General features: G+C 38.1%; 1 protein-coding gene across 4 annotated transcripts in view; it reads right to left on the minus strand.

Annotated features, from left to right (window-relative positions):
- KAT6B (K(lysine) acetyltransferase 6B) overlaps positions 1-27,097 on the minus strand; it is a 105,928-nt gene continuing 78,831 nt past the window's right edge. For all 4 annotated transcript variants that reach the window (XM_014956326.1, XM_014956325.1, XM_014956327.1 and 1 more), the window contains 5 exons: positions 9,801-10,032; positions 7,456-7,615; positions 6,570-6,836; positions 5,006-5,324; positions 1-3,878 (listed from right to left, as the gene is read on the minus strand). In XM_014956326.1, coding sequence (XP_014811812.1) covers positions 1,393-3,878; positions 5,006-5,324; positions 6,570-6,836; positions 7,456-7,615; positions 9,801-10,032 — 3,464 coding nt within the window. In that variant the 3' untranslated portion in view covers positions 1-1,392. The remainder of the gene's footprint in view (positions 3,879-5,005; positions 5,325-6,569; positions 6,837-7,455; positions 7,616-9,800; positions 10,033-27,097) is intronic.

Raw genomic sequence — 27,097 nt, forward strand, 5'->3', positions numbered from 1 at the left:
TGGCTCATCATAATTTATTTTATGTTAAAATGTACAGCTTGGGGAGGGGGGTGTTGTTTTTTGCAGTTTTTATTTTTGTTTCTTGGGTGGTTTTTTTGTGTTTTTTTTTTTTAAGTGACTGACTAAAAAGATAACAGATAAATACAAGAGTGTCACTGGGTCCTATTTTTACATGTATCAAGCCTCTTCTGTTCGGCCCTTACAGTCACTCTGTACAGGTACAAAGGCTACAAAAAAGGAAGCAATATAAACAGACACAAATAACTTTTGCTTTTTACATGCGATCTGTAAGCTTAGTTTGAGCTATTCACACGCTACTGCTCTATTTTTTCCCTTAAAAAATAACTCCAATATTTTATAAAGATAGAAAAATCTACAGATGGAATGAAAATGTAAAGTTAGAGGCATTTCCATAAAATAGCAACTTTACACCAAATTCACTACTTCTTTTTTTAAATCCTGCCAAGTATTTGGACATATATGAAAATGTTTCAAAACTTGACAAATAAACACTGAGATGTTTCAATCAACAAAAAAACATAACAGTATTTATAAAACAGAAAGCTGCCTTTTTTCCTACCCCAGCCCCAAAGAAACTGGTCACAAAAATGGAAAAGAGTCTCAACTTTACACTAAACATACAGCAATAAAACCCTTTGAACTAACCAAAATGTGAATAGCTTTTGCAGCTTTTTTTATTATTTTTTACAAGTTTTATAATTAACAAAAATATAGTTCTGTTTTTTTTACCCCTCAAACTAGGGTAACCTAATCAAGGCAAAAAAATTAAGAAATGGCTTACTGTTAAGCACAACACTTGTACAGTACTACAAAATGCACTGTCACTAACAAAGACATTAGCGGCATGCGGAAGTGTCACCTTCAGAAACAAAATAATACAATAAAAGAACTGCTAAAAGGCATTTACATGTGGGGAAAGGAGAGAGAAAAAGCTCACGATCCAGTACTGTCTGATAGTTTTGGAGTCTATTTATCCACATTTTTAATGGGAGCAGGCACATAAAATGGCTCTGAACCATCAGCTGCTGTGTAATTGCAGTTCATAGAAAGAGTTCTTCCTTTCCAGAGAACTTCAAGCTCAATGAAATAAACAAAAAATGGAAAACCACCTAATTCCCCCCAAAGAAAAGAGAAGAAAAGTTAAATCCCACAAAGTTAAAAAAAAAAAAGAAACAAAAAGAAAACAAAACAAGAAATAAAGAAAAAAATAAAAACTCGTATAAGGCTTTCTGCTGCATACAGCTTTTAAATGGTGCCAACAAATGTTTTTGCATTCACACCAATTGCTGGTTTTGAAATCGTACTCTCCAAAAGATATTTGTGCAGATCAATCCAATACGCCAGTCTGGTAGTCCGTCCCCTCCAAAGGGCCTACCTCCTCATGTAGGATCCGTTCAGAGACTGTTTAGACATGCCTGTATTCATGTAGCCATGATGCCCGGGAGGCGTGTACATCATGTTACTGTGGGGTGCTGTCTGCATTGGCTGCTGTGCATATGGCTGGGTTCCCATCATCCCCATCTGCATCTGCATAGGGTACTGGGGTGTTTGATTCATATACCCATGATTACTGTGGTATCCACTGTTCATCATCGGCTGGGACATACTATAACCATTCATAGCATTAAGGGTATTCATGTTCATGTTCACCGAATTGACATTATAAGCTGGGGCTGGCATCAAGTTTACACTCATGTTCATGCCACGCTGCATGGTTAAGGTCCGCGCGGGCCCTTGCATGGCCACAGTCTGTGAAGCACGGCCATAAATCTGTGGCTGATGGGCTGCAGCCGCAGGCGGCAGAGGTGTGGATTTGGTTCTTACGGAAACGTGCCCTTTGCTGGCCATCTGAGTCTGCAGTCTTTGGGAGTGGGATATTCCGATGTTCGATGACGTCATATTACGCTGCAAAAGGGGAGGTGGCAAATTCATGGGAGGAGGAGTAAGGTTGGGGGGAGGGGTCATGGTAGCCTGTGCTTGGGGTCCTCCAGGAACAGCGTGTGGAGACTGAGAAAGCTGAACAAGCCCTGTATTACTTAAAGGGGTGGACAAAGAGGCACTGTTTGCATAGGAAGTTACAGCAGCTGAGTGGCTGTAAGGCAAGGAATGATCCATAAGCGTGTTAGTTAACTGTTGCAGTTTGGCAAGGCTGAAGGTGGCAGATGGCTGTGAGTAATGCCCCGCTCCAAATTCACTCTGCCCCATTCTTTCATACAATCCAATGTTGGCATTGCCAGTCTCGGGGATTTCGGTTAACTGCATAGGTGGTGTGAAATTAGCGGCCATGCTGCACTGGGACAACTGTTGGTTGCTGCTCGGAGGCCTTTCAACAACACAACCTTGGGGAGATTTCACGTTACAAGTGGGAGGAGAACTGATGTTGGTTTGTTGCATCATACTGCAGCTCCCGTTGATGTTAGACATCTGCTGTGTCACCGCACAGCTACTCTGGGTTAGGTTACTAGATGTAAGGCTACTGTACGAGCAACTGTTTTGGGAAGAGTTGTTTCCACAGATACTACTACCCATCGTAGAATCGTAACTGCTTGGGTTTTCATAGTTTTCTGTTGTGCTCTCAATGCTCCCCAAGTCACTAAACCCACTATCCACAACTTGTTGCGAATGATCAGAAACGGAGGGAACATCCATCATGGGGCTGGTCTCCATGTTCTGTAGAGACGGCACGGAAATGGCACTTTGATCTGGGCTAATCTGAGCATAGCTGTTCTCTAGAGGAGCAACATTTGGACTGTTAACAGAACGAACTGACTGGCTGGGATGAGAGTGCACAGATGAAACTGGGCTACTGTGATCAGACTGCTGGCAATCATCCAGTGTGGTCATTTGGGGACTTTGGTCATTATGGGCATAGTTTTGCAAACTTCTACAGGCCTCTTGAGTCTCCGCACAGTCCTGAAATGTATCTTCATGTTCACTTGCTTCTTGGGTTAGAGACTGCACCGCTTGAACCGTCTCGGAGTCAATCTCCATGCTCTCGGTACTCTCTCCCTTGAAATCGGAATGTAACTCTTCCCCAGCTTTTTGGTCCTCTTTGTTATCTGTATGATCATCATCAGATTCGGGCACCGGGTCTGAATCTGTAGCAAGTTCCTTCTGATCACTTTCACACTCATCAGCTGCAAGGTCAACACCACAATCCATTAAGTCCTCTTGATTTGAATTACCAGTTTGAACATTTACGTCTAAAAAAGATTGCTGTGTTTCCATCATTTCTTTGAAAGCTTCACCAGGCAATTCCTCTTTCTCCACTTCTGTTGAACCCATGTGGCTGTCGTCTTCATCATCTGCATCATGATCCTCATTGTGAGAAGGTTCTTCATCATCATCATCCTCCTCCTCCTGATCATCCAAATGTACGGACTCCTCTTTTTGCAGAAACACCTCTTCTGCTTTGTCTTTTTCTTGATCTTCTGAATTAATTCCACCTTCTTCTACACTCCTTTCTTCTTCCCCAGCTTTCATTGTATCATTTTCTTGTTTTTCAAAGGGTTCACTGGGTGGATGCAGAGGTTCGGGTTCTACCTCTTTTACCTCATCATCTGGTGGTGGTAATACTTCAACAGGCTCTTTAACTGCTTCCTCTGTAGCAGCAGGAACTGAGCAGGGCTTGTCTTCAGCTACTTCCTTTTGCTCCTCCACCAGCACCTGATAGTCAGGCTCCATAGGAGTCTCGGGTGGAGTGTATAAATTAAGCTTAAAGCCAGGTTTTCTTTCTTTGCTTTGCCTCCATTTAGATGGACCACGCTTAACTCCTTTGGGCCAACCCTGCTTACTCTTTAAAGGTTCAAGATTGTCTTTAGTGCTTTTTTCCAATACAGCTGCATCTTCTGTATTATCTTTGGGAGGCAATAAGCAGAGACAAGAGAAAAGTATTAGCTTGCACAAACCAACCAATATTTTCAAACATAAACCCTAAAGTAATTTATCAATTCAAAATGTGTTAAGAAACTCTGGAACAAGAGTTATAAACAGATCTCAGACCACAGTAGAATGACATAGTATCTCCAGCTCAAACACACTTACACTGATATGTAAAGTTGTCCTTGTTTGGTGGCCTTTTAACAGAATAGACATGAGTGTGTATTTCCTCAACTGAGGGCCACAAAGAGTAAACTTCCAATGCAATTATGAAAACACTAAAGTAGTACCCACTGGCTTCTTACAGTAAATATATGGGCCTGAGAATGCAGTTTTTCATTCTAGAATTGAAACTTTTAAGTGTAATTTGAGAGCCAGGAGGTCAACGGATGAGTATACGTTCAGAATTGCTCATCAGTAGTTTCACCATCCATCCATTAGCTTTTCTGCCAGGAAATATCCTTGAAATCAAACCAGATAAGCAGCTTTGAAAGAACACAGTTAAAACTATCCCTCCCTTTTGTAGGGAAAAAAATAGGGACCCTAGTGCTGAGGACATATTATGCCCAGAAACAATAAACATCTCATTGAGTTACCAACAATGCTGAACAGAAAGATTTTTGTCTAAATCAGATGTTACTTTTTGCTTGTATGTTTTACCAAGGAAACAAAAACAGTATTAGACAATATTTCAGTGATACCCCTGCTCAAAATGTCCTGTACAAAATGTCCTGTTGTAGGGACATAAAAGTTGGTTTTGGCAACATGACAAGGAGTGCAGTGCTTCAGACTGGAAAAGATTTGTTTTCTGAACACAAAAACCAGATTATAATATTAATGGGTCAGGAATAACAAAAGAAGTAAACACAATAGAAACAAAAAACAAAGTCTGAAGCCACAACTGAATTCTAATAAACTACACAAAATTAATGGCTCCAGTAGCACCTCTAAGCACAAAGCATTACTAAAATTGTCAGATTTTAAGACCAAAACAGCTAAATACATCTCATTAAAAATTCCCAGATTTATAACAAAAATAAACACTTCCTTTGAAGGCCACCTAACAAGTTAATTCTGTGAAGATATAAGAACATTTTCAACTTACTTGTACAATTGTCATCACTCCTGTAACATCGAACATCTTTCTCCTCCTTGTTCTGCTCTTCCTCCTCTTCCTCCTCCTCCTTCTCCTGTTTCTGCTGCCCAGGCTGATACTCAAAAGCTTTTCTTATCACAGGCTTCAACTCATCATCTTCCCCATCCATCTCGCAGGTAGGTTCCAGCTGCGGCATGGGACGCTCTTCATCTGAGTTATCAAATGGCTCATTCAACACCTCTGTTGTTTCAGAAATTGTCTCTGTTGTAACACTGCTATTAATCCTTCTGCGTTTACGGCCCCTTTTCTTTTTCAGTATGAAAGGTCTCTGAAAAATAATTCCACAAATATAACTCATCCTGCATTCCTGTTTTTTAGCTGACTCTGAATGACAATAATTTTATTTTTGGAAAGCACATTTATCTATGTACTCATTCAAAAAATACCTTACATTGCATTAAATTAAAATGTAGACAAAATCTGAAAGTAAAATGCCTCACCAGTTTAAGTAGTTATGTATCTATACATGCACAGAAACCCTTCTGCAGGTGAAAATCAAGACTAGAATTTTCTTCATATTGGAGTGACTTTTACCTTTTCTCAAATAATATTCATAGAATATTACATAAATTGCACTTACACATTTTTCCTCTGTAGATTTATAATTCCCCAACAACCTTCACAAGTATCAAAGTTTATTCTTCCCCATTTCTAGTTTCTGCTATTTTAGAATTAATGAATGTATACAGAAAAATAGACAACCACAAAGGAAGTGCTCCTAAACCTTCACATGGGCTCTCAACAATACACTAATAGAATCCTACAGTTGGCTGCTATAAAGAAAAAAAAACTCTTCAACAGTTTATATTTCTATTATTATGCATTCTCACAGATTTATAGTTACTTTTAAGTTTGTTCATCTAAAGTATAAGCAAAGGGACACTCTGATTCCCAAATTCTCACCAGAGACACCGAAATACACATGCTAAGGTGAGTGCTTTAGAACTTTGGGATGCTAACTTTACTAATGTAAACCATTCAAATAGCTGATTTTTCAATGAAATTAAGAAATATGTAAGCACTGCAGTAAGCAGAGTTTAACATTTAAATCTCTTGGAAATTAGAAGAATATGGGTAAAACAGCTCTTTTCTTTTAACAGCATTTGCTTTTGAAAAAACAGTATTCCCCTTTAAGGAGTTCCTTTATTAAAAAGCAATAAAAAGACGAACCCCACAAGCTGGGCTCCATCTTAAAATTAATAAAGGAAGAACCATTAAAATATTGAACCAATACCAATGCCAAACAGCAGAGGGCAATCACTAGTTTAAGAATTAACAGGAAATTCTGATTTTTTTTTGTGTCCCTAGTATTTTATGGTTCTGTGAACAATCCAAATGATAAAAAAAAAGGATGAAGGGAAAAAAACAGGAGTTGTTCGGTGTCCAAACAATACAGAAAGGACTAAAACAGTCTAATAAATCTTCTTAAAAAAACTAGATTGCTATTTCAATGATAAAGATTTGATTAAAATGAGAGATGAATGACTTTAAAGCAAACCATTAAGTAACACACCTTTCTTTTTATGGCCAGCGACTGTGGCTTTGTCAGCCGGGGAGGTGAACTCTGCTGATTCTCATCCCCGCCATCCTCCTCGCTGCTTTCCTTAGATTGCTCTGTGGATTGCCCTCGCTCCCCCACCACCGCCACACTTTCTGGAGATCGCAAATATTTATTTTTAGATTGTACTTTTGCAGGTGATTGCCTACTATTAGTTCTCGTGGAGAATATTTCTTGCTCTTCCTTTTCCCAGCAGCTAGCTTGTTCCATCAGACGCTCAGCCTGAAGGGTTGAGGTTAAAATAACGGGTCACTGAAACAGCATTTACTTAGCCATATCCTTTACGTTCAGCTAAAGAGTTACAATAAGTCAACCCTGATTAGCAGTGCTGGCTAACCTAGCAACAACACTGCAGCTGAATCATCTAGTAGCCCCTTTACAACAGTTAGGATAACAAACCAAAGAAGATTGCATTTCATGGGATATTTAGCACTATTAATGATGCAGCGAATTGATTTAAGTCCTTTAGCACTACATTACATGCCCACTGACATGGATCACTTTGAGCAAGTTCATAACACAAAGAATCGATTGACACTGTAGCCCCCGAGCTCTGCACCAAATTTGATCTGATTACATGCTCTTCGACTACCTCAAGAGTGATAAATACAGCTCCATGACGAGTGATTCATGTTTTAAGTTTTCATATTCGTACCCCCAAAGTTACCATGTCTTGCTGCACAGCTTCCAAAAACTGTGCTTTACAATAATATCAGTATCCTCGATCATTAAGCAGTGGTCAAAGTTAAAACCACTCTATTTAAGAAACTCTAATGTTGAATATTCAGAGCGATGAAATCCAAAGGAAGGGAAATTCAGAATAAGAAGTTTCTGCTATTACCTCCTTTTCTGCTTCTCTCTCTTCTTCAGAAACTGCAGCATTAGAAACTAATAAAGGAGTCCATCTCAAGCTTTCAGGATCTACTTCATTGATACGTGGATTTGCTTTCAGTTTCTCCATGTGACTTGAAATCAGCTTTTCCCTTCTAATAATTACAAATCTACAATCCAATAAACAGTAATTTTAGAAAGTGATCACCTAAAACAGCCTTTCTACAGTTTAAATCCTCTTGCACTATAGTCTGTGAAAACAGATGGTAAACAAACAGATACATCAAACAAAAAATATCAGCTGAAACACACAGACAATACCTTTACACCTACGACTGTTTACTAAGAGGAACTGAGGAACAACAGTTCATGAAGCAAAAGCTCAATACCCAACATCACTAGAGGAGGTTGAGGTAGAGGTAGAGAGGAGAGTACAGGTTTTATAGTTGACTGGCACCAGAGAGGAGAGTACAGGTTTTATAGTTGACTACTCTAAATCCATGCAAGACATTTCGTGTTGGCGATTCAGTCACTGCCAGAACAACTTTCAATTTTAATAGGACATACAAAAGCATAAATAGAAAGCACTGTGGATCAAGCAAAGAGTGATAAAAATTGTTAACACTACAATCGAAGATGGCAGCTAAGTAGACAAGAAAGAAAGTTAGAGACACTGGTTTTGTAAAGAAGCATAAAAATGTACATTAGTCCTATGCCGATGCAGTAGAAACAACTTTCTAATTACTGTGAAATGAAGTAGCATATCAAAAGCAGATAGACTAGCATAATAGCACAGTATGCTAATATACAGCACATACCCCACCAAAGTCCCCTGTTAAAAAGAATTATGCAGTTTTAAACAACAAAATTATTTTGTTTTTAGCAAGGATTTCAAATGCTGCAAGAGTCAGGTAGGTTAAGTGATAACACTGCTTTTCACTGTGAGAAGGCTTTACAAAAAAACCCCACCAAACCACCACAAAACCCATCAGATCCAGGGGAATCCTTTCACAGAATTGTGACAAACTTCTACTTAACTACACGTAAGAAAAATCAACAAAATATAGGTTAAATCATAAGAAGCCATACCCAAGGCGTCCAGCAGGAATTTCCAAGATGTGATTTCTTTTCCTGGCTCAGCCACTGACCTCCTGGGTGCCTTTAGCCAGGTCAGTTCATGTCCCTGTCTAAGCTTTACTACCTGTGAAAATGACTAACCGACCTTGCTCATAAAGTATTTGAATTCTATAGATGAAAAAAAAAGGTATTTTCTACCCTTGTGTCAGTATTCAAGGCCTACAATAACATGTGACAGGGAAGAAGCTGTGTATAAATAATGAATATGTATTTGATTCTCCCTTACAATGCATTTGTCCCATCAGGTTGTCTAAAAATGAGGACCCAAGAAAGTTAAGATTTTAATGCAATAACAGCACTTCTCTTACTACACTCAACACCATCCTGTAAGCCAATCTCCTCTTTGAAGAGGCATTCTTACTAGTTCAAAACTTGTTAGTTTTAAATACTAGTGCTGGCGCACATAGAAGTTATTGAGGCTGAGCTATTCCTGATCTTAAGTTTATTTTTTTGGCAACCCACTGTTTGTAAGGCAGTTTTGCTTAATTGTAAAATTTTCTATGATTGGAATATCCTGATAGAATTAAGCCGATCTTCAGAAACAAATACCATTGAAAGTCATTTAAGGCATTTTATGAAAAAAAGAGCCCTAACAACAGAAACAGCCCACTTAAATTCCAAAATATTAACCAAGATCATTAAGAAAGAAGATATTCACGAAACAGGAACTCACTTTCCCAGGGCACTAAATTTCAGCATTGGTTGTAACACTAAATAGAAACTTTAAAAAGTCACTTGCATCCGCAGTACCTTGGGAAGACTTCATGAAGAGCTGGTCTGATCCCAGTGTTTGTGTGAATTCAGCAATGACTGAAAAGGGGGTGTGGAGAGAGAGACTGCCACCCACAAACCTGAATTTTTCCCTCACTGGTATTCAAAGCAAGGTATTTGCAACGCAAGAGTCAGGAACTCTAATTATGGAAGATGATACCGAATGAAACAAAGTTCTTCACTGAAGATGTCTGAAGCTTTCTGCTCCCTTCTAATAACTATTAACATGAAAGAGGATCCAAAAAACCCACTATTTGTTTAGGGAGAAAAACACTATGCAAGACCCCACTAACAAGACACGTCTGTACTGACTTCTTCAGTAAGATGGTTATCATTCATTGTCAAGTCAGAATTTTACACAGATATTTTTCACATCAACTGTTTTGTAAGTAGAAAAAGTGAATGTTTTGTCTCGGTATTTTTTGATTTTTTACAAGATTCACTGACCTATCTTCTCTTTTATCTATCATGCTATGTTGCTGCAGGGTTGTAGCGATATCATGTGGACACATTCCAGTAGCTCGACTCATTCCTTTGATGCTGATTTGTTTTTCATGGTGGCAGTTAAGGTATTCCAATATGACACTTTTCCAGTAAGCCAAGTACGAGAGACGACCCAGATCAGACAATGGCTTTTCAGGGGATCCTGCTTGACCCTCTCTTCTAGAAAGTAAATAGCCTAGAAGGAAAAGAAACAGAAAACCTTATTGAGATAACAAAACGAAAGAATTTTAACAACCCCTTCAGAAAGCTGGTATTAATAGAAAGATCAGCACCACTGATTACATTATTGGTAGCTCTTGCATTTAGAGAAATCCTACCCATGGAAGAGATCAGTTTTCATCATTGTAGTGACATAAATAAAGACTAAATCCATGTAAGCGACTCGGGTCTTATGTTATGAGAATCAAACATTAACCAAAACCCCGTTCTAATCATAAGGCAAGGAGGAAAGAAAAAGCCACACAGTTCAGAACAGGTCTTATCATACATGATCTCATTTAGAACTACAACTCTCTGGCCTTTTGAGAAACGTTTACACCTGAGTTACATCACTGAATCCAAGAATTTTCAGAAGAATCTCAAGAGGAAGTGTCATGGGTGATATCCATTAAGTCATCTTCAAGAAGCCCCAGGTGATGTAAGCTTTTGATTAAACAGTTAGTTGTTGTATTTCAGAGGTGACACATAATTCACAACTTGAATTACTAGGATAATTATTTAGGAGAAATAATTAAAAAATCATCTCCCTTAATTCATGTTTAAGAACATTTACATCATTCCAGTTTGCAGTCTTCAAGACAGTAACTGATCAGCTCTATCGATTACACAATACAATATACATAGAATATAAAATGAAGGTGGTGCAAGTCTTTTTTAACTCTCTTCAGCTTTAACAAGCTTTTACAGTTTAAAGTAGAACACACCTGCTTGGAGATAACAGAAGAAGTCTGGTATTTGCCACCACTAAAACTAATTCAGGAGAAAGAAAAAAAAACAATTAATAAAATGTATCCTTTCACAGTAATTCATCCCTCCATGATACATATTCTGCACTGTGCCTTCACAAGCACTACCAAAGCACGGGCCTTAAACACCAGGCTTACAAAACGCTTATTCAACAATAAGCACGGACATCATGCTTATGGAATTACATTACTCAAAGTCATTTGGAATCCACCAACATATACAATTCTTTAGCCTTCCAACATTCATAATTTGTTTTTTAAGTTGGAATACCTCCTTTTATTTTTCAAAGATTGCTTTAGAACATATCTACTACAGCCATGTCTGGTATAGTCATTTGCTAAACAAAGCCTCCTGAGTTCTTCATGAAGTTTCTCCTACTCAAGTTAAATTAAAAACATATGATTAACATCCAGCTTTGAGTAAAGCAGTGGCTGCCTCCTTATTTTGCTGTATACTCTACCATATACAAACTGTACACACACACACACATCTATTTTTTCAATATATATAAAACTGTGAAATGCACACATACGTACATGTATATTTACTCAGTCTAGAACAACGGTCTTCCCTTGTTCGGGAGCAATACAAAAGGTCACAACAGAATTTGGAAAATACACATGCACTGGTCACCACAGTCGAGCCTCCAGTTTGCATAAAAATGTTTCCACAGCAAAGCAGACATCCTACTACATTCCAAATGATCAGTAACGACATACTGAAATAAGAAGTGTACCCTTCATATCTATTAGCATGATTTATGACAAAATGCCAGAACTTCAGGAGGAACAGCATCCCACATCTGCCTACTTCTGCATAGCACAGATGCCTACATAGAGCCTGCCTACATCTGCACCGTACTGCTGGAACCTCAGCAAGGAAATGTATTAAATGTATTCTGTTTTACAGAAGAAACATTGTAAAACAGAGGAAAAACTAAATGTTAAAACACCTTCCTTTAAAAGTTGCAGCATATTGTATTTTTTTTATAATTAGATGATACATCTTAGTACTACCTGTAAATGTTGTTGACAGGAGCCAACCTTCACATTCCAAACCACATTGCATCCTGCACTGTCTGAAGGTAAAGATTGTTGTTTTACCTTCAACTGCACAACAGGAGACCTATAGCACATAACCCATTTTGCATAATTTTAAACAAAGCTTCACTTGTACAAAGAATTTTGGATCAGCTTGTTTACAACATATAAAGACAAGTTTTATTTTAAGACATCATCGCATGTAGAAAAACATGCAAAACTGCAGCAGTACAAGTAGTGAAAGAAGCCTCAAACCAGGAAAAGAGAGGAAGAATAACCTAGCTTTTTAAAGTAAATCCACGAGGAGAACTTACAGCTGCTTCACGTAACTTTACAGTTTAACCTACCAACTTCACATTCAAGAAAACTGGACACTAATAGAAAGTGCTTGTAGGCTGTTTGCAAGACCTGGATTTCATTCTTGTATTTCATTATCATTTAAAATTATTTTGACATTTCTATTTTCCTCATACATAACAGAGTTGTAACTATACTTTCTTGGTAAACATCTTATGAGGTTTAATAAGAAACCACCATTAAGAGCTTGGAATCATTAGGCAAGCAGCTCTAGAGTTTTACTAGAATTTTGTTGCTCATCAGATCTTTCCAATGGCTGGGGACTTTGAGACTAATTCTGAGGGGTCATTTTTACATATTTTTACTCTACCATAGAGCAATGAAACTTCACCTGCACGGAAATAACATCTGTCAGCATTCCTCTCCTACCATTCTACAATATAACCTATGCCTATCCGAGATACTCACATTCTATAGGATCAAAAATACAAATCAGAGGTAACAGTCCCAGCTACATGTAGCGAGCACTAAATGGAAAGTTTCTCTTAACAGATTCTGTTATTTCAATTACATCTATTAAATTAAACTTACCAAAGAGATGCCAAATAATTGATCTAAGTTGCAGGTAAATAAAAAACACTGATCTTGGTAGCTCGTGTATCTATCCTGAAGCATCTGAAATGAGTACAATATGCCCCTGTTAAACACAGTTACCCCCAGCATCATTGTGTCTACCTCATCTTAGTAACGGATAGCCTCCAAGTGGAAACCTGAAAGAACTTTCTTAAACTATAACCCCTGATATGAAACTATGAACAACAACATTCAGAGGACAAAACACAGCTCCTCCCCACCCACTCCCCAAGAGTAAATAAGTCAGACTGTGTGTTATACCCAAAAAAATCCCCCCCAAAAAATATAAGAACTAATCTAGACAAAGAGCTGCCTATCGTATCTTCTTGGGCATTAAACAGACAAAATACCAAGAATGATTTTTATTTCTTGCCTTATCTCCTAGCCTTCATAGCAAGCCAATGTGCCACATGTGATTTACAGCCTTTGGTTTTTGTCATGCAAACCTCCCCAGAACCCCTCAGGTTTTATCTCACTCAAGATTTAAAACAATGAGAAGACAGTCAATCTGAGAAAGAGAACGTTAGCATAAGATACATGTATTTCATGCCTTCAACACCAATGTAGGAGATAATGAGACATAAAAACACGCATTCAAAGAAATGAAATTGCAAGATACTGCTCAAGTTAAATCTACAGCATTCCCAGTACATAACGCCCCAGAAATAGCCACAGCGGAGTCCAAAACACATGTGAAACAGTAACTTTAAGACATCTGTGTCAGTCTCCAGAAACTTTCAGTTAGTTAACTCCTGACTTTGCTATGCTCAGTTCTGTCTCTTAAAACAAAATAAACAGTGTGAGCTCAGAGCCTGATCAGCCTGATAGTACCCCTCTTGACAGTGGCCAAGAGAAAAAACCCCAAGGGACAGAGTACAACAGGAAATCACCTTGTGAAACTCACATGTGAACAGAATTAGTCTGGCTCTGTCCAAAGAAATGGAACCTGCCAGATGTGTACCACCCGCATACTTTGTGGCATTTTCTAAGACCTTGGTAAAATTTAAGTATCACTGTCTTTCTCAAGGAGCAGAGTCCATCCTTCTCCTCCCTTCACTACATTTACCTATGTGTTCACTAGTGCTAGCCTTTATTGCCATGTCCACTAATGTGCCTGGTGCAGACCTCAGGTGAACTGACTGGGATTTCCCAAGCTCTCTACTGAAAATCTAAACATTGGACCATATCAGCCCCCTTTCAGTCCTATGACACGAAAACAGTCTTAGGCATGTTTCCATCTGCAAACTGCCATAAGCAGCTATTTCATTACTAAGTCGATTTTATCTCCAAATCCCCAAGACACATCCTTCTTTCCCTGCCATACACACTTCCAAACTTCACTACCTTACCTTTCTAGTACTCAGCATGAATCACTCCACAGTCTTAAATAAGGCTAAATATGATTTAACTTGAGACAGCTGAAGTTAATTTTACTATCTGTTGAAGAAATACAGCTTGTCCCATTGCTTTTAACATGTTAGCAGAGGCAGACCAGCCCTCAAAGGTGTAAGAAGACAGAGATGCAGGTTACATAGAGGCCGATGGTACAGGAAGAAGCAGTGAACAAAGACACTAAAAAATTGAACTGTCATATTGAGAAAGACCAAGTGAATAAACTAAAATTGACAGAAGGAAGTCAAATGAAGTTTGAAGATATTCTTTAAGGACTCTCCTGCAATCTGTGTTCTCGATACGTGCTTTATATACTATGGCAATGAACAAATCAATTTATCATTTCATTTCTGATGAATGGTTGAAGAAAAGAGATCTAGCTTTTAAAAAGTTCAGTTTCTCTGAGTGAGTTTAAGACTGACCACAACCATTATAAAGCCATTAGGCTTTCAAGTAAGCCAAGTAATTTAACTTGATTCAAGTAAACCACAAAAACAAAAACCCCAGTCTTGTCCTCCTTTCCCTCCAGCCTATTTGCGATCTGGATGTAGGTGTTCAAATTACCCGTTTGTTTGCCCGCCGGAGCGCACGGCCACGCTGTGGCTCAGGCACACACAGCAGCAGTTACACTGTGGTATGCACACTGCACAGCACTGCATGAACACTTCATTAGTGGTTTCCTATTCACCTGAGAAGGAAGAGAACTTAGCTAATATGAAGGTCTTCAACAAGTATTTTTGATATAATTATATTTACTATTTCTTTTTTTAAAAAAAACTTTATATCCTGGAACATTCCTAGAAATGCTGTATTTTATATAAAATACAAAGATTACTTTGTTTAGCTGAAGAGGAGTTAAGCAATAGTCGGTTGGTTAGTACCCACGCCTCGGAAAATAAAGAACTGTAGCAGAGCAGGTTCTAAGAAGGGGAAATAGAGGGCTATATTTGGTTTGTAAAGTAAGTATATTAGTCGTCTTCTTTTTTATGAAAGTATGCCAACGTTTCTTGCAATTTCCAATGGGCAACAAAATTGCACATTTTATTGAAAATTCAAAATAGCCAGAATACAATCCACCCTTAGCACCCTGAGGTGGTTTCAATGCAACCTACTCCAGAAGATGCCACCAGCTGAATCTCATATCATTGCCTGTTTTCTATTACCCACGTGCTCCCTTAACAGAGCATCTGACAGACCAACCTCACCACACGCAACAGACACTGTGCTGATCTCACATAACTCCTCCACTTGAACTTCACTGCTCAGAGGCAGTGGTTAATCTGTTAATATATTTTAAATTGGTTCTTTGAAACAGTGCCACAAAGAGAGGCACTTCAATCTTGTGAGGGCATCATGTACGATGTTTAACTATTGTTCTGAAAGTATCTTTTACCTCACTGTATCACACTGCATCCTCTTCAGCAGAAAGAGACAGACTCAGCAAAAACGTGCCTGAACAGCAAACAGCACTGAAACCTCATTCTGTACCTGGACAGGCAATTACAAATTCCAGTTCCTTTCTCCTATGCTACTAGCAACAAATCTATGTATTTGTTTTTCACTTATGCAGGTTAAAAATTAAAACAAACAGAGTCTTCAAAGTCGACCCTGAGGGTAGGGATTCATGAGTCATTTCAGCTAGGATAGATTTTTTGTTTGCTACAACATGCCGGAAATAATAGTTTACACTGAAAAATTTAAAAGACATTTATCTGAGAGTCTGTGATCTACAATACAGTATTATGTATCAATCACATAACACACTGGAGACAAAACACACTTCTGATCTTATTTAAGAAGTCATGTTCAATATCACCTTCTAGGAAATCAATAACATTATTCTGTCTGAATAAGAAAGTTACAAATACTAGTGAATAAAGTCTGTTATGTTCTTGTAACTGAGACAGAATTCAGTTTACAAAAAAAACAGACACAAGTATCTTAGAATTAGGATGTGTAATTCCAGGGTATTCCAGAGTCCTCATCTTGGATCGCCTTACCTGTTCCAAAGAATACAGCTCTTCACTCAAATTTTGTAATTCAAACTTAGATCTTCACCTTTTTTTGATCACCTGCAGATTAGATTGGCTTTTACCTTAAAGAAAAGCTGCAGTCAAATGTAGTGTTTCTTTCAAAACCAGAACCCCACTGGTGGCAGTTTAATGCAAGAAAAGAAGCAGAGCTTTGCTGTAACACTCAAAGCTCTCGAATAGGAGCAACTCTTCACAGAGTATGGAAAATGCAACATAGCAGAGGTCCCTAGTTTAGAATAAACTCCTAGGAGTCTTTCAGCAGTAACCCTGTCACTATAACCTATTGGACTTTGTACAGCAGTGGACTTGGCAAATAGGAAATCTTTATTCGATTCAGCAGGGTTCCATCAAGACAGCGTCCCCTTGTGCTTTTTAGGCTATCACCTTCCATGCTGCCTAGTAAAATTGCTTGATCATCATCGTGGCACCTTGCTTCAAAGAGGAAAATTTCTATTGTGAATCTTTATTTCATTTACACAGAAGAAAAAGACTCTCCCCCTTTTGAAGTAAAAAGCATCAAAATTTAAGAGAAGTATCATTGCAAAAGCATTAATTTATTGCTCATGTATTAAAATACCCCCAAAACAGATGACACTATATTATCACAACTGAATAATCACCCAATCATTTTTAAACTCAAAGTCAGACAGTACTTTTGTAATAGGTAATGACTGAGAATCAAGGTAGGAAATAAACCATATGAAGAACCAAATTAAAATATATTCACCTTGGCTTACAAACTTAAGTCTCTTTTGCCACTGTAAATTGCCTCACAGCAAAACACAAAAGCAAACTTAAATGGTTCCAAACTTGCTCGAGCCTTGCCTGCAGAGAAAGCCCATTTTAAAAACAGATTTCAACTCACAAACAGGAACGACATAGCTTAGAACAACTGCGAGGTTGTCAGCTCTCAGAGAGTCGTGAAACAGCTACTGAGCTGCTACAACATACAGCATGTCATAATAAGGTAAACTGTCACCAGCTTCAGTTTGCCTACGAGACATGTCATCTGTATGTACTGGTATTCAGCAGCTGAGTTGTAAATGGCTTAACCGCCTGTGAATCAAGGACAAGACAGACAACAAAGAGAAAAGCAGTGTTGCCATTCTAAGGGACATGCCTGCTCTCCAGCCGTGCACTAAGGCCACCACAATCAAATTAATTTCAGCAGCTACACAGAACCGCTGTCAATGCACAACTGAACTCCATTTTGCCTTCCTGAACCTGTTCAGTGACACTAACAACAGTAATACAGCACTCATCCTGTAAACAGGCTTGAAGAAAGCTGCCAGTGGTGAGTACCACATCATCAAGTCCCGCTCAAAATGCACCTAAGTGACACAGCGCTGACATGACAGCCTGCTGGCAGCACTTTACTTCCAAACTGCCTAAAGTTTACTTCCAAAGTAAGTTTTCCAACCATGAGGTAATCTAATGCTAACAGCATGAGTTTCAGAAGACAGCAGATATAGAAACACCTGCAGACAGAATTTATACAGATCCAGAAGCACCTTAGCATTTTTATGTGACTTATCAAGTCAAATACTCTACCATCTTTCTACTATCACGATGATACATATCCATTTATTTCACTCATTGCTGTAGTTGTTCACTCTTGTCTTTTTTGAAGATGCATGTAACACTTGCCACTTTTCAGTAACTGAGGATGTTCCTCCCCAATTGCCATGACTTCTCAAAGATGACAGGGAGATGTCTTGCAATCATGCCAGCCAGCTCCCTGGGGTGAATCCCACCTGGTCCTATGAGTCTGTATATATCCAATTTACTTAAGTACTCTATAACATGATCTTCCTCTACCACTAATGGTTTCTGATGTGCCAGTGTGGTCATTCCAACTGCTGCCTGTGACACATCACCATCATGGTTGTGTCAACTCCAAACAGTTCTCTGGACCCTCAGGACATCCCATTCTGGGCCAACTGTTCCCTTTAATTGCCAGGTTTGCACGTCTTGGTCACTGGTGCTATCCACTTGTTTGTTATTATGCAGTTATCAAGCAGTCAGCAATGAATTCCACTGATCAAGCCCATCTGCCAGTGAAGTGAGATCAAAACCATCACCACTGACCAGAGCTGCTGGAGGGCAGAAAAGCAAGTGCACTGATGTAATGAAAACGGGAGTCAAACACAAGCAGGTTGGCTTGGATCATAAGAACAGATTTTAGCCTACTGATCTTTCCCCAATTTTAGGCTGAATGTGGCCTTCACAGCAGAAATCCATTTAGAAACATACACACTGCATCAGCAAAATGAGAAATTAATGCTGTGCTAGCATTCTGGACTTCAGTCTGAATTATAAGGATAATAGCTTTTCCTCATGCGTTGTGTAACTTAAACCCATCAGCCTCAGGTTTATAGTTATGCAGGCACAATCAGACATACGAAGGTTTACATATGATTGCACACACAGCAAAGGTATCCCAACACCAGTGAAGTATCTTTGCTGCAGAAGACAGAATCAAGCTACTTATGAAAGGTTTCCAGATAGACACTTTAAAGATGCCAATGCACTGCTGACAGCCCTGAGCAGATAAGAGAGCCGCAACAAAATAAAACTATTGCCAGAAGCTGGAAACAGCTTGAGATCTACTTCTCAGAGGCCCCTAGTCATAAAATGGAGCATTTCTGAAAGTCATAAGCAATAGTTTGTGCTCAAAAGACTGCCCTTATGTAACAAGCACTGTTCAACTCCTATTTGTATTTTGTTAATATTTGTGTCAGAAGAAAACGTATTCATGAGATCTATCCAGAATAAAAGAAGGAACCAGTGAACTATTTGCCCTTGTATGTTCTGAGTTCTTCTCAGTCTCTTTAAAGACCAGCCCCCCCAAAAGAATTACCAGACTCAGACAGATGGAATCAAGCACTTTTCCATTAAACTTTGTTTTGTTTGAAACATAACCAAGTAAAATAACTCCCTTAATATGGAAAGGAAGAACTCAGAAGTTTTCATGCAATGTTCTGTATCAAACGAGCAATCTGAAAGAACAGTAACCGCTAGTAACTGTTTTTATAATACACTAGTATCTGCAGTGAAGATTTCCCTCAAACCAGCATTTCAAGTTATCCTAAGAGACCTCCTGTTGTCTTATGAAACATCAAACACCTTGTTTTGAAATCACCTGAACAAGTTGCGAAGACACAGGTTCAAAAGGGTAGTCAGAAAAATCAAAACAGTTGAGTATTTGGAGAGGACAGCTCGATGCAGTCAGGTCACCCCAGAATTCCAAGTTCAGAGGTATGACCATGAGTGGAAGGCAGAAATAAGTAAGGTGAAAGTGTGAGCTTATTAAGACTTAAGATTCCCAAAAGTGTAATTCACGTTACCAATTTTTTTCCATAACTATTCTGTGTGCCTCTGAACTGTTCTTATCTATGTCAACGGGAGGAAGGTCAAAGATAGAGGACCTTAAACAGGTGTTAGTACCCTCTTTGAAAGCACCTTTGAGGCAGCTTCAAAGGACCCCAATGCCAAGATCCACACAAACACTATATAAAAAAAAAAGAGAGAGAAAGACTAGCTGTAAGTTGAGATGCTTAGATCAGTGAACAACCTGCTACATTCTCTTTTCTTCTTTGTCTGGTTAAAGAAAAGCTTTCTTCGTGATGAACAGAGTAAGCCAAAGATTCTCTCATTATTGTTACAAGAAATAATGCCAGCTCTCATTCCTCTCCACATCCTCAAGTAAACTCAACCCAGGGGGCCCAAAACCTTTAGTTCCTTTATAGAAAGCTTCACAGAAGAGGTTAGGGCTAAACAAATGCCCTTCATGAAGGGAAGGAAAGGTAAAGATGACCGCATTACAGTCAGAGCAACAAAAGGCACCCTTTGAGTGAATTAATTGGCTAACACTTATTTTACCTGTGCCAGTTGCCAGTAAACCCCTTGAGTGGAGGTTCTGTGTACAAAGTGGACTACTTATAAGTGGAGTGAAAGCATAAGCAAGAGAAAAGGAACTGAAGTACCCTTAAAAGCAAGACTTGCATGCACAGAGGGCATGGTAGTCAGGCTGATGCCCTGACTACCAATTGCATGAACAAATTTGTCAGGAGGTTAAGTAGTTCAGAAGATCATTAACAAGGATGGACTGCACTTGATTTTATACCCAATGTTTTAAGTTATTATTTAGATTTACATTTTTGAATTATTAAATAAATGACACTGAACAGTAAATTGTTTATACAACTGTAACTGATGAATGGATTTCCTTTAAGAAATGCCATTACCTTCTGGTGTTAAATGTTGACAGCACATGAATACCATTATTAAAAATATATCACGCATGCTTTTTAGAAAATACTACCTGTTTGCCTTCTTACAGGCTCTACGTACTCCTACAAGATTCAACCGACAAGTCAGGAAGATGGACTTAGGAGGCTATGCCTAATCTAACAAGTAACCTGAATACGCCCAGAACCTTTACATGGCACTGAGGCCAACCAGATGGGATCCACACCATTAAGCTCTAACTCTCAGCTAGAACGCTAACATCATTCTCCCAGATTTATGGCTCAGGCTCTTGGAAATTGACAGATGCCCTGGACCAAAACTGTATCAGGGATGGTTTTAACAGTTCTAGATCATATAGCCAAGTTCCAGAGTCCAAGAGCTTTTCCTGTCATTATTTTATTCATACCTACAAAAGATAGCCTAGTAGTACCAAAGAATGTGGAAAAAAAGCAACGTGGGGAATCAGTACTGAGAAGTCAAAAGGCACACCTGCAAATACTGTATTTGCTCAGGTAAGAGGTCACAACACACATTCTCCGTAAGACACAACAGAAGATACAAACTGTCTTTCATGAGCAGCAAAATGTCATTGCTGTTCATTTGCTCTACTAAAGCATGCCATACAACAAGGAATTATCCAAGTAAGATTTATAAGAGAGAACTAAGAGATGAAGGAGGTTATTAGGGAACCTCATGGTGATAACTGGTTAGTCAGCAGATACAGAAATCACATAATAAGAAGTGCATATTATCTATCAAGCACTGAACACAAAAATCCATTTATAACAGCACACTTCAAAAAGCTAAGCCCAAAACACAGCAATCTGCTAAATACCTACTGTTATTCTAAGCAGAAGTAAACAAGCAAAAAAATTAATTTCTTTACAAGCAGGTAGAACTGCCTGATAAAAGTGACAGCACTAGGTAAGAAAGACAGCCTTTAGGAAAGCCACCTCATTGTCTCATTGAGGTGAGATGTCTCGCTGTGCCTCAACAACAGGGTGACAGGCTACAAAATACCCATTTTGTCCACTGACTCACTGCAACAGAAGCACACTGCCATCAAAAGTAGACTTCCTGATCATTAAAGATGCGCTAGTTAATTAAAATCTGTTTTCAGCCACCAGTCTTCGGCAGATGGCTTCTCCTGTTCACGAATGCCTTATAAAGACAGCTTTGTCCAACAAACATTTGTTTTCATTGTTACCATGTTTGGCCTTGCCTTTTGGCTGTTTTCAATGCTATCTGAAATAAAGATGCTCTTCAGTTAAAACAGTCTTAGCTTCTGTATCTGAAGTGACATGCCCGATTTCTTTTGCAGTTCTGATAAATGCACAGTGTCTTGAAGCTATATACAAGCAATGCCAAGAAATCCCAAGAGGCTGATTTTCTTGGAATAATCTTAAGTCAACAAAGCTTGATTCAAAATCTATCTTTATTCTCCCCTCATCTAAATCTCTGCTTGACAGAATGTTCCTTATTAGTTATTTAGGAGAGGCCAAACTCATGCCTTCAGGTCAGCAACATAATCAATCATCAAGAAAAGAACATAAAATAAGCAGCAGCATTCAGGCTCCCTCACAAATTCACAGGTCCCACAGACAGCCACTTTCAACTCCCTCTTAAAGAAAAAAAAAAAAAAAAAAAAAAAAAAATCCCTCACAAATTCACAGGTCCCACAGACAGCCACTTTCAACTCCCTCTTAAAAAAAAAAAAAAAAAAAAAAAGAAAAAAAGAAAAAAAGAAAAAAAGGCAGGTAATTCAACCTTTCATTTTGACACATCTGTAAACACACCAACAATAATGACCAGAAGACTGACAGAGTGTTCTGTATTGGGGTACACAAGTCAGTCAGTAGTAAAAAAACCCAACAGAATGATTCAATATGGGCCACCACAGGTAATAAATGACACAAGCCTGTTTTATACAGATCCTTAAATTTGTGGTGTTGACTTCAGAAGTGTAGTTTGAGAATACATTTTTCCAATAAAGACTACTAAAAAAACTCGTGTTCCTCTCCACCCTCTGCCTCTCATTCTCCCCATCCGCTGTTTACCACACCCTCAGCAGTAACAAAACAGTTCTTTCAGGATTGTAATGTGAGAAAGAGAACACTGAAATGCTCTTGGTTAAAATAAATTTTATCTTAAAAAAAATATGGTCCCACTTCATCCCCATCTCAATTCTGTTTACAGAACATAGCAAAGTATAACTGTAAACAACTTTCTTTTAAAGCATATTTATTCCTAGATTGTATTTCTGCTATGTTTCAGTATTTGTTACAGCAAAGTATAAAACATCTTAACACTGGACTTGGGAAAAGAACAGTGTAAAGTGTGTTTACAGAAAGAGTTCATCATTCCACAGACACCCTCATTTTTCAAATGTAATTTCTACTTCATATTCATATTTGATTAAAGTATTTGTACATTTAAAAACTATCTGATATTCTTAAAGTACTTAAAGTAGTTTTTCCAAAACATTACTTTCTGGACAATGTATTATTTCCCATGACCAGATTAAGGGATTTAGCCTATCAATTCTATATAAACACATACCAAAGAAATAGATCCAATCACTTACAGCCCACTGCAACCTGGATCTAGCTCTAAGCAGCAGGCAGATAGCAGAAGAAGCTCCCCTATAAGCACATCAGAACTTAAACACCAAATATGTGAACACACTTCCTCTGATCACTCCTGAGAGATTTGCTCCATTACAGCACCCACCTTTACTTTTTCTTTTTTTTTCCCCCCAGTCTGCTTTGTTTTCCAGAAGTTAATTTATAAATTAGTATAAAGAACGCACATTTTCTTAGTTTGAGGTCTGTGTCTTGTTTCCAACTGAACAGACTTTTAAATCTGTTACCCTCCTCCTAACCTGTTACTACACGCCAAGACTACACAGCTAGTTCACCACCACAAGCTAAGGCTATACAGCATGGAAATCGGGTGAATTCATCGTAATAAAGAAGAGAACTATATCTTTTCATTACTTCTGCCCTCTTTTGCCATTTTAGTGCTTCTGTTAATAGTCTGTCATTGTTTCTGTGTTCAGATACTCTTAGAAGAAAAAACACCACCATTTCCATACTGTGATGGCCTTGCTCATCTGCGTCGTTCTGGTTTCCTACCAAAAAATGAAAGCCCTTCAGTAAAGAAAATTTGTCATCTTTTCCAAAGCTCTATCTCAGAGCCACTGTAAAAACCCAATACTATCTCAGAGCCACTGTAAAAACCTCAGGCAGCATTTTCACTCTGATCCACCACTTAATTCCAACACATTTACTGCATTTTTTAAAAGTTACTCATCTTCAAAACAGGGATGACATTTTCTCAAATGCTAGTATAATCTATCAGCCATATGTTGCCCTAAATGACAGGCCACACATTAGTCCATTACTGGTTTCAAGTTTTGTTCAACTTGATGTTTTTGGCTGACTGCACAAACATGGTGCTTCACAAAGTCATTGCTCCTCAGGTTTCCATAGAGGGAGTAACCTGATTTGCTCTCAAAGCAGAAAGCCTAGAAACACTATAGCAGGAACCAGAGATAAGGGAGTTATGAAATCAACCTTTTGGCACAGCAACATTTCCAAACCTTCTTAATATAATAAAGCACCACAAAGCCAGTGTGGAATATGGAACTAGAAGAAGAGCTCACTGTACAAACTGCAACTAGCCATGGAAAACTCAGTCCTGACTCCTTCTGAAGACACTGCAAAAAACCTAAAACATAGTAACAGACATGGGTGAGAAAACCAGGCCCAAAACTGTCTAAAAGAAATGCTTATTTTTAATGAAAAATAACCTTTTTTCTGTATCAGAAGACAGAGCTTTTAAAGTACTGGAGCCATGAGGAAGTTTGAAATACCTAGTTTATCCTAGAAGAGAAAATGCTGTTTGCATTGAGCATATTCAGAAAAAAGCATTTTTATTTTTGAACAATATTCACGTTTTTCTTCAAGCTTAGCAGAAGCCAAACCTTTTGCCTTTCACAGAAAAACTGATTTTACAGGCTAGACCAGCTCTCTACAAATTTGTAGGGGGAACAAAACTGCACTAAAGACCAGAAGAAAATTCCATACTCTTCACAGTCTCCTGTGAGAGACTCCATAAAAATTCCATACTCTTCACAGTCTCCTGGCCTTCTCCAAAGCCACTTATCCTATGCTAGGATAAAACTCCTCAAGTAATATAAATTCTGTTTCTTTCTTCCACTGCCAGACTTGAATTGTCTTTCCCTATCATGGCCTTTTTACCAAAAAAAAACCCCGAGCTATGCATCCCAGAGGGGAATCAGGGGTTAGTTCAAGATAATGGGGGAAAAAAAAGCCATTAAAAGTTGCATGCAAGAAATGATACAAAAGGTCAAAAAGTCCTCAAAAAGTCAGCAGTGACTTTCCCCAAACATACAGACAAGTGAAACAACCCCCCCCATACACACCCAAAACAAAACAAAGAACATATATAACCCAATCAGGATCCCAGCATCATTAAAACAGGTTTCTTCTCTCAGCAAGAATAATCGCTTTGCAATGAACAGATAAAGCAAATGAAAAGGAGGAATTCTGAGGGGGAGGAAGAAACCTACAATCAAGTTGGACCAAAAATGCTCTCAAGCTAAGTAACAAAAGGCTATTGAGGACTTTGCCCCTCAGCATTGAGCCATCAACATAGTAGCCAGAACAGTTAGAAAGGTTTATCCTAATATTGTTGCATTTTTTTCCCCTCCAACTGCTACTAAGCCTCCAATAAGCAGAAATATGGGACTGATGAGATAAACTTTGTGAGGAAGTGCAAATCAAAAGAAAATAAATATGAAATGCTGCAGTATTACATTCTAGTAAACTGAACTCTGTGTTAGATATGCCAAGCAAAGAACTACTAGAATCTTTTGGCTCTGCAGCCTAATGAGTAGAAACAGTATGTGAAGATTCTGGGCTTTGTGAGAGCACAAATCAAGGAAGTAAAGAAGAACTTGTATAGAGAAGCTGCTAAAGTTTATAAAAGAAATTAGACTCAAATAGAGGAGCAGCTACAACACTGTAGCTTAGTGCTTGCACTGTCAAAACCACAACATCAATGCAGCTGAACTGACAGAGGACATATAAAGACTTGCTCAAATGCAGTCAAATGGTATATATAATTCTTGTGACAGAACGACAGTTGTGTATCACCCCAAATAGACTCATATTCAAAGTGAAAGAAACTCAGAATGGGATCTTACAGAATAAAAGCCTGCTCTCTGTTTTATTTCTGGATCAACTTAATCTGGAGTCTATTTGCCCAAGATCTAGTTTAAAGCAAATACAAAAGATTCATGCAGAGGTCAATTATTCTCCCTCAGGTACAACCCCTGCAATCACAATCCAGTTGACTCCACAGAATCCAAGAAGAACAAGGAAACGAACAAAAGAAAGCCCAAATCCAAGAAGTTTGGCAAAAATTATCCTGTAAAAGGCAGGAAGGTATAAATGTAACAAACAAATTAAGACCCTACTCATTCTCAGAAACTGCTTTTCTACGTTTAGATACACTCCAAGTAAAAATTAGGTTCCCTATATGAAAAATCCTCAGATTGTTATAAAATAATATTTAGTAAACCATACTCAGCATAAACAAAATTAATACTTCACACAAACCATTTCCTCTTCGGTATGACATGCTTGTCAAAATAAAACAGGTTAAACTGATTTTAGCTTACAGTAAAGTGAATTAAGCAAAATGAAGCAGTATCAATTCGGCAATTTTACAAATTAACGGTTTCACTGTTTGATAAATATTTAGAACTAAACTTTTTTTCCATTTTTAACAGCCCAACAAGTCTCTGTAACAGTCAAAACCCATAACTTTCCTACCAAAAAAAAAAAAAAAAAAAAAAATCTTACCAGACTTGAAAGAACAGAACAGATAATGACACGTATATCATGTTTCTAAAAACAACATTTCTATTTAAGTGACCGATGAAATACAGAAAACTATATGAAGATTTTGCTGAAGATGATCAGGCTACAGAATGTGGGCCTTTTACAGCTTTCTTCTCACAAAAGTTAAAGTACTCTTCCTAAAAAGATTTTGTACATGTGACATTATAGATTCCTGAAGAGACAGACCTTAAACAATGCTTTATGTTGGTACTGTAACAGTATTATCCATTTCTATTTGAAATATAGATAAGTTTAAATGTAGTTAGTAAAAAGCTGCAAGAAAAAGAATTTTAAAAAAATCAATGGTCAGAAAACAAGTACCTATTTTTCTTTTAGCAAAATAAAAGAATTTATTTTCACTTGCAAGTTACATAGACTCCTCTGTAAACATGACATTAGATCAAGACAAAGGAATGCATGATAACAAACAAATGCATTTCACTTACCAAAAAAGCAGCAAATTTTGTACCACAAACTACATTTTCACCAGTCTGCTGACAAAGCAGAAGTTGTGTAGTGGCTTAAGGCTGCATTCTTTCCAGCCTTTCTAACTGTCAAGTGTCGAGATACACACAAAGTAATGCGAGCAGTCAGCTACTGGCAAACAGTTCTTCAGACCTTCCCTTCTGTGGTTTGCAATTCTCATTTTCTGAAAATTACTTGTGCAGTTACGTTTTTATTATTTTAGTCTAAAACCT

This window comes from Calidris pugnax, unplaced genomic scaffold (assembly GCF_001431845.1).
Source record: "Calidris pugnax isolate Ruff unplaced genomic scaffold, ASM143184v1 scaffold196, whole genome shotgun sequence".
NCBI lineage: Eukaryota > Metazoa > Chordata > Aves > Charadriiformes > Scolopacidae > Calidris > Calidris pugnax.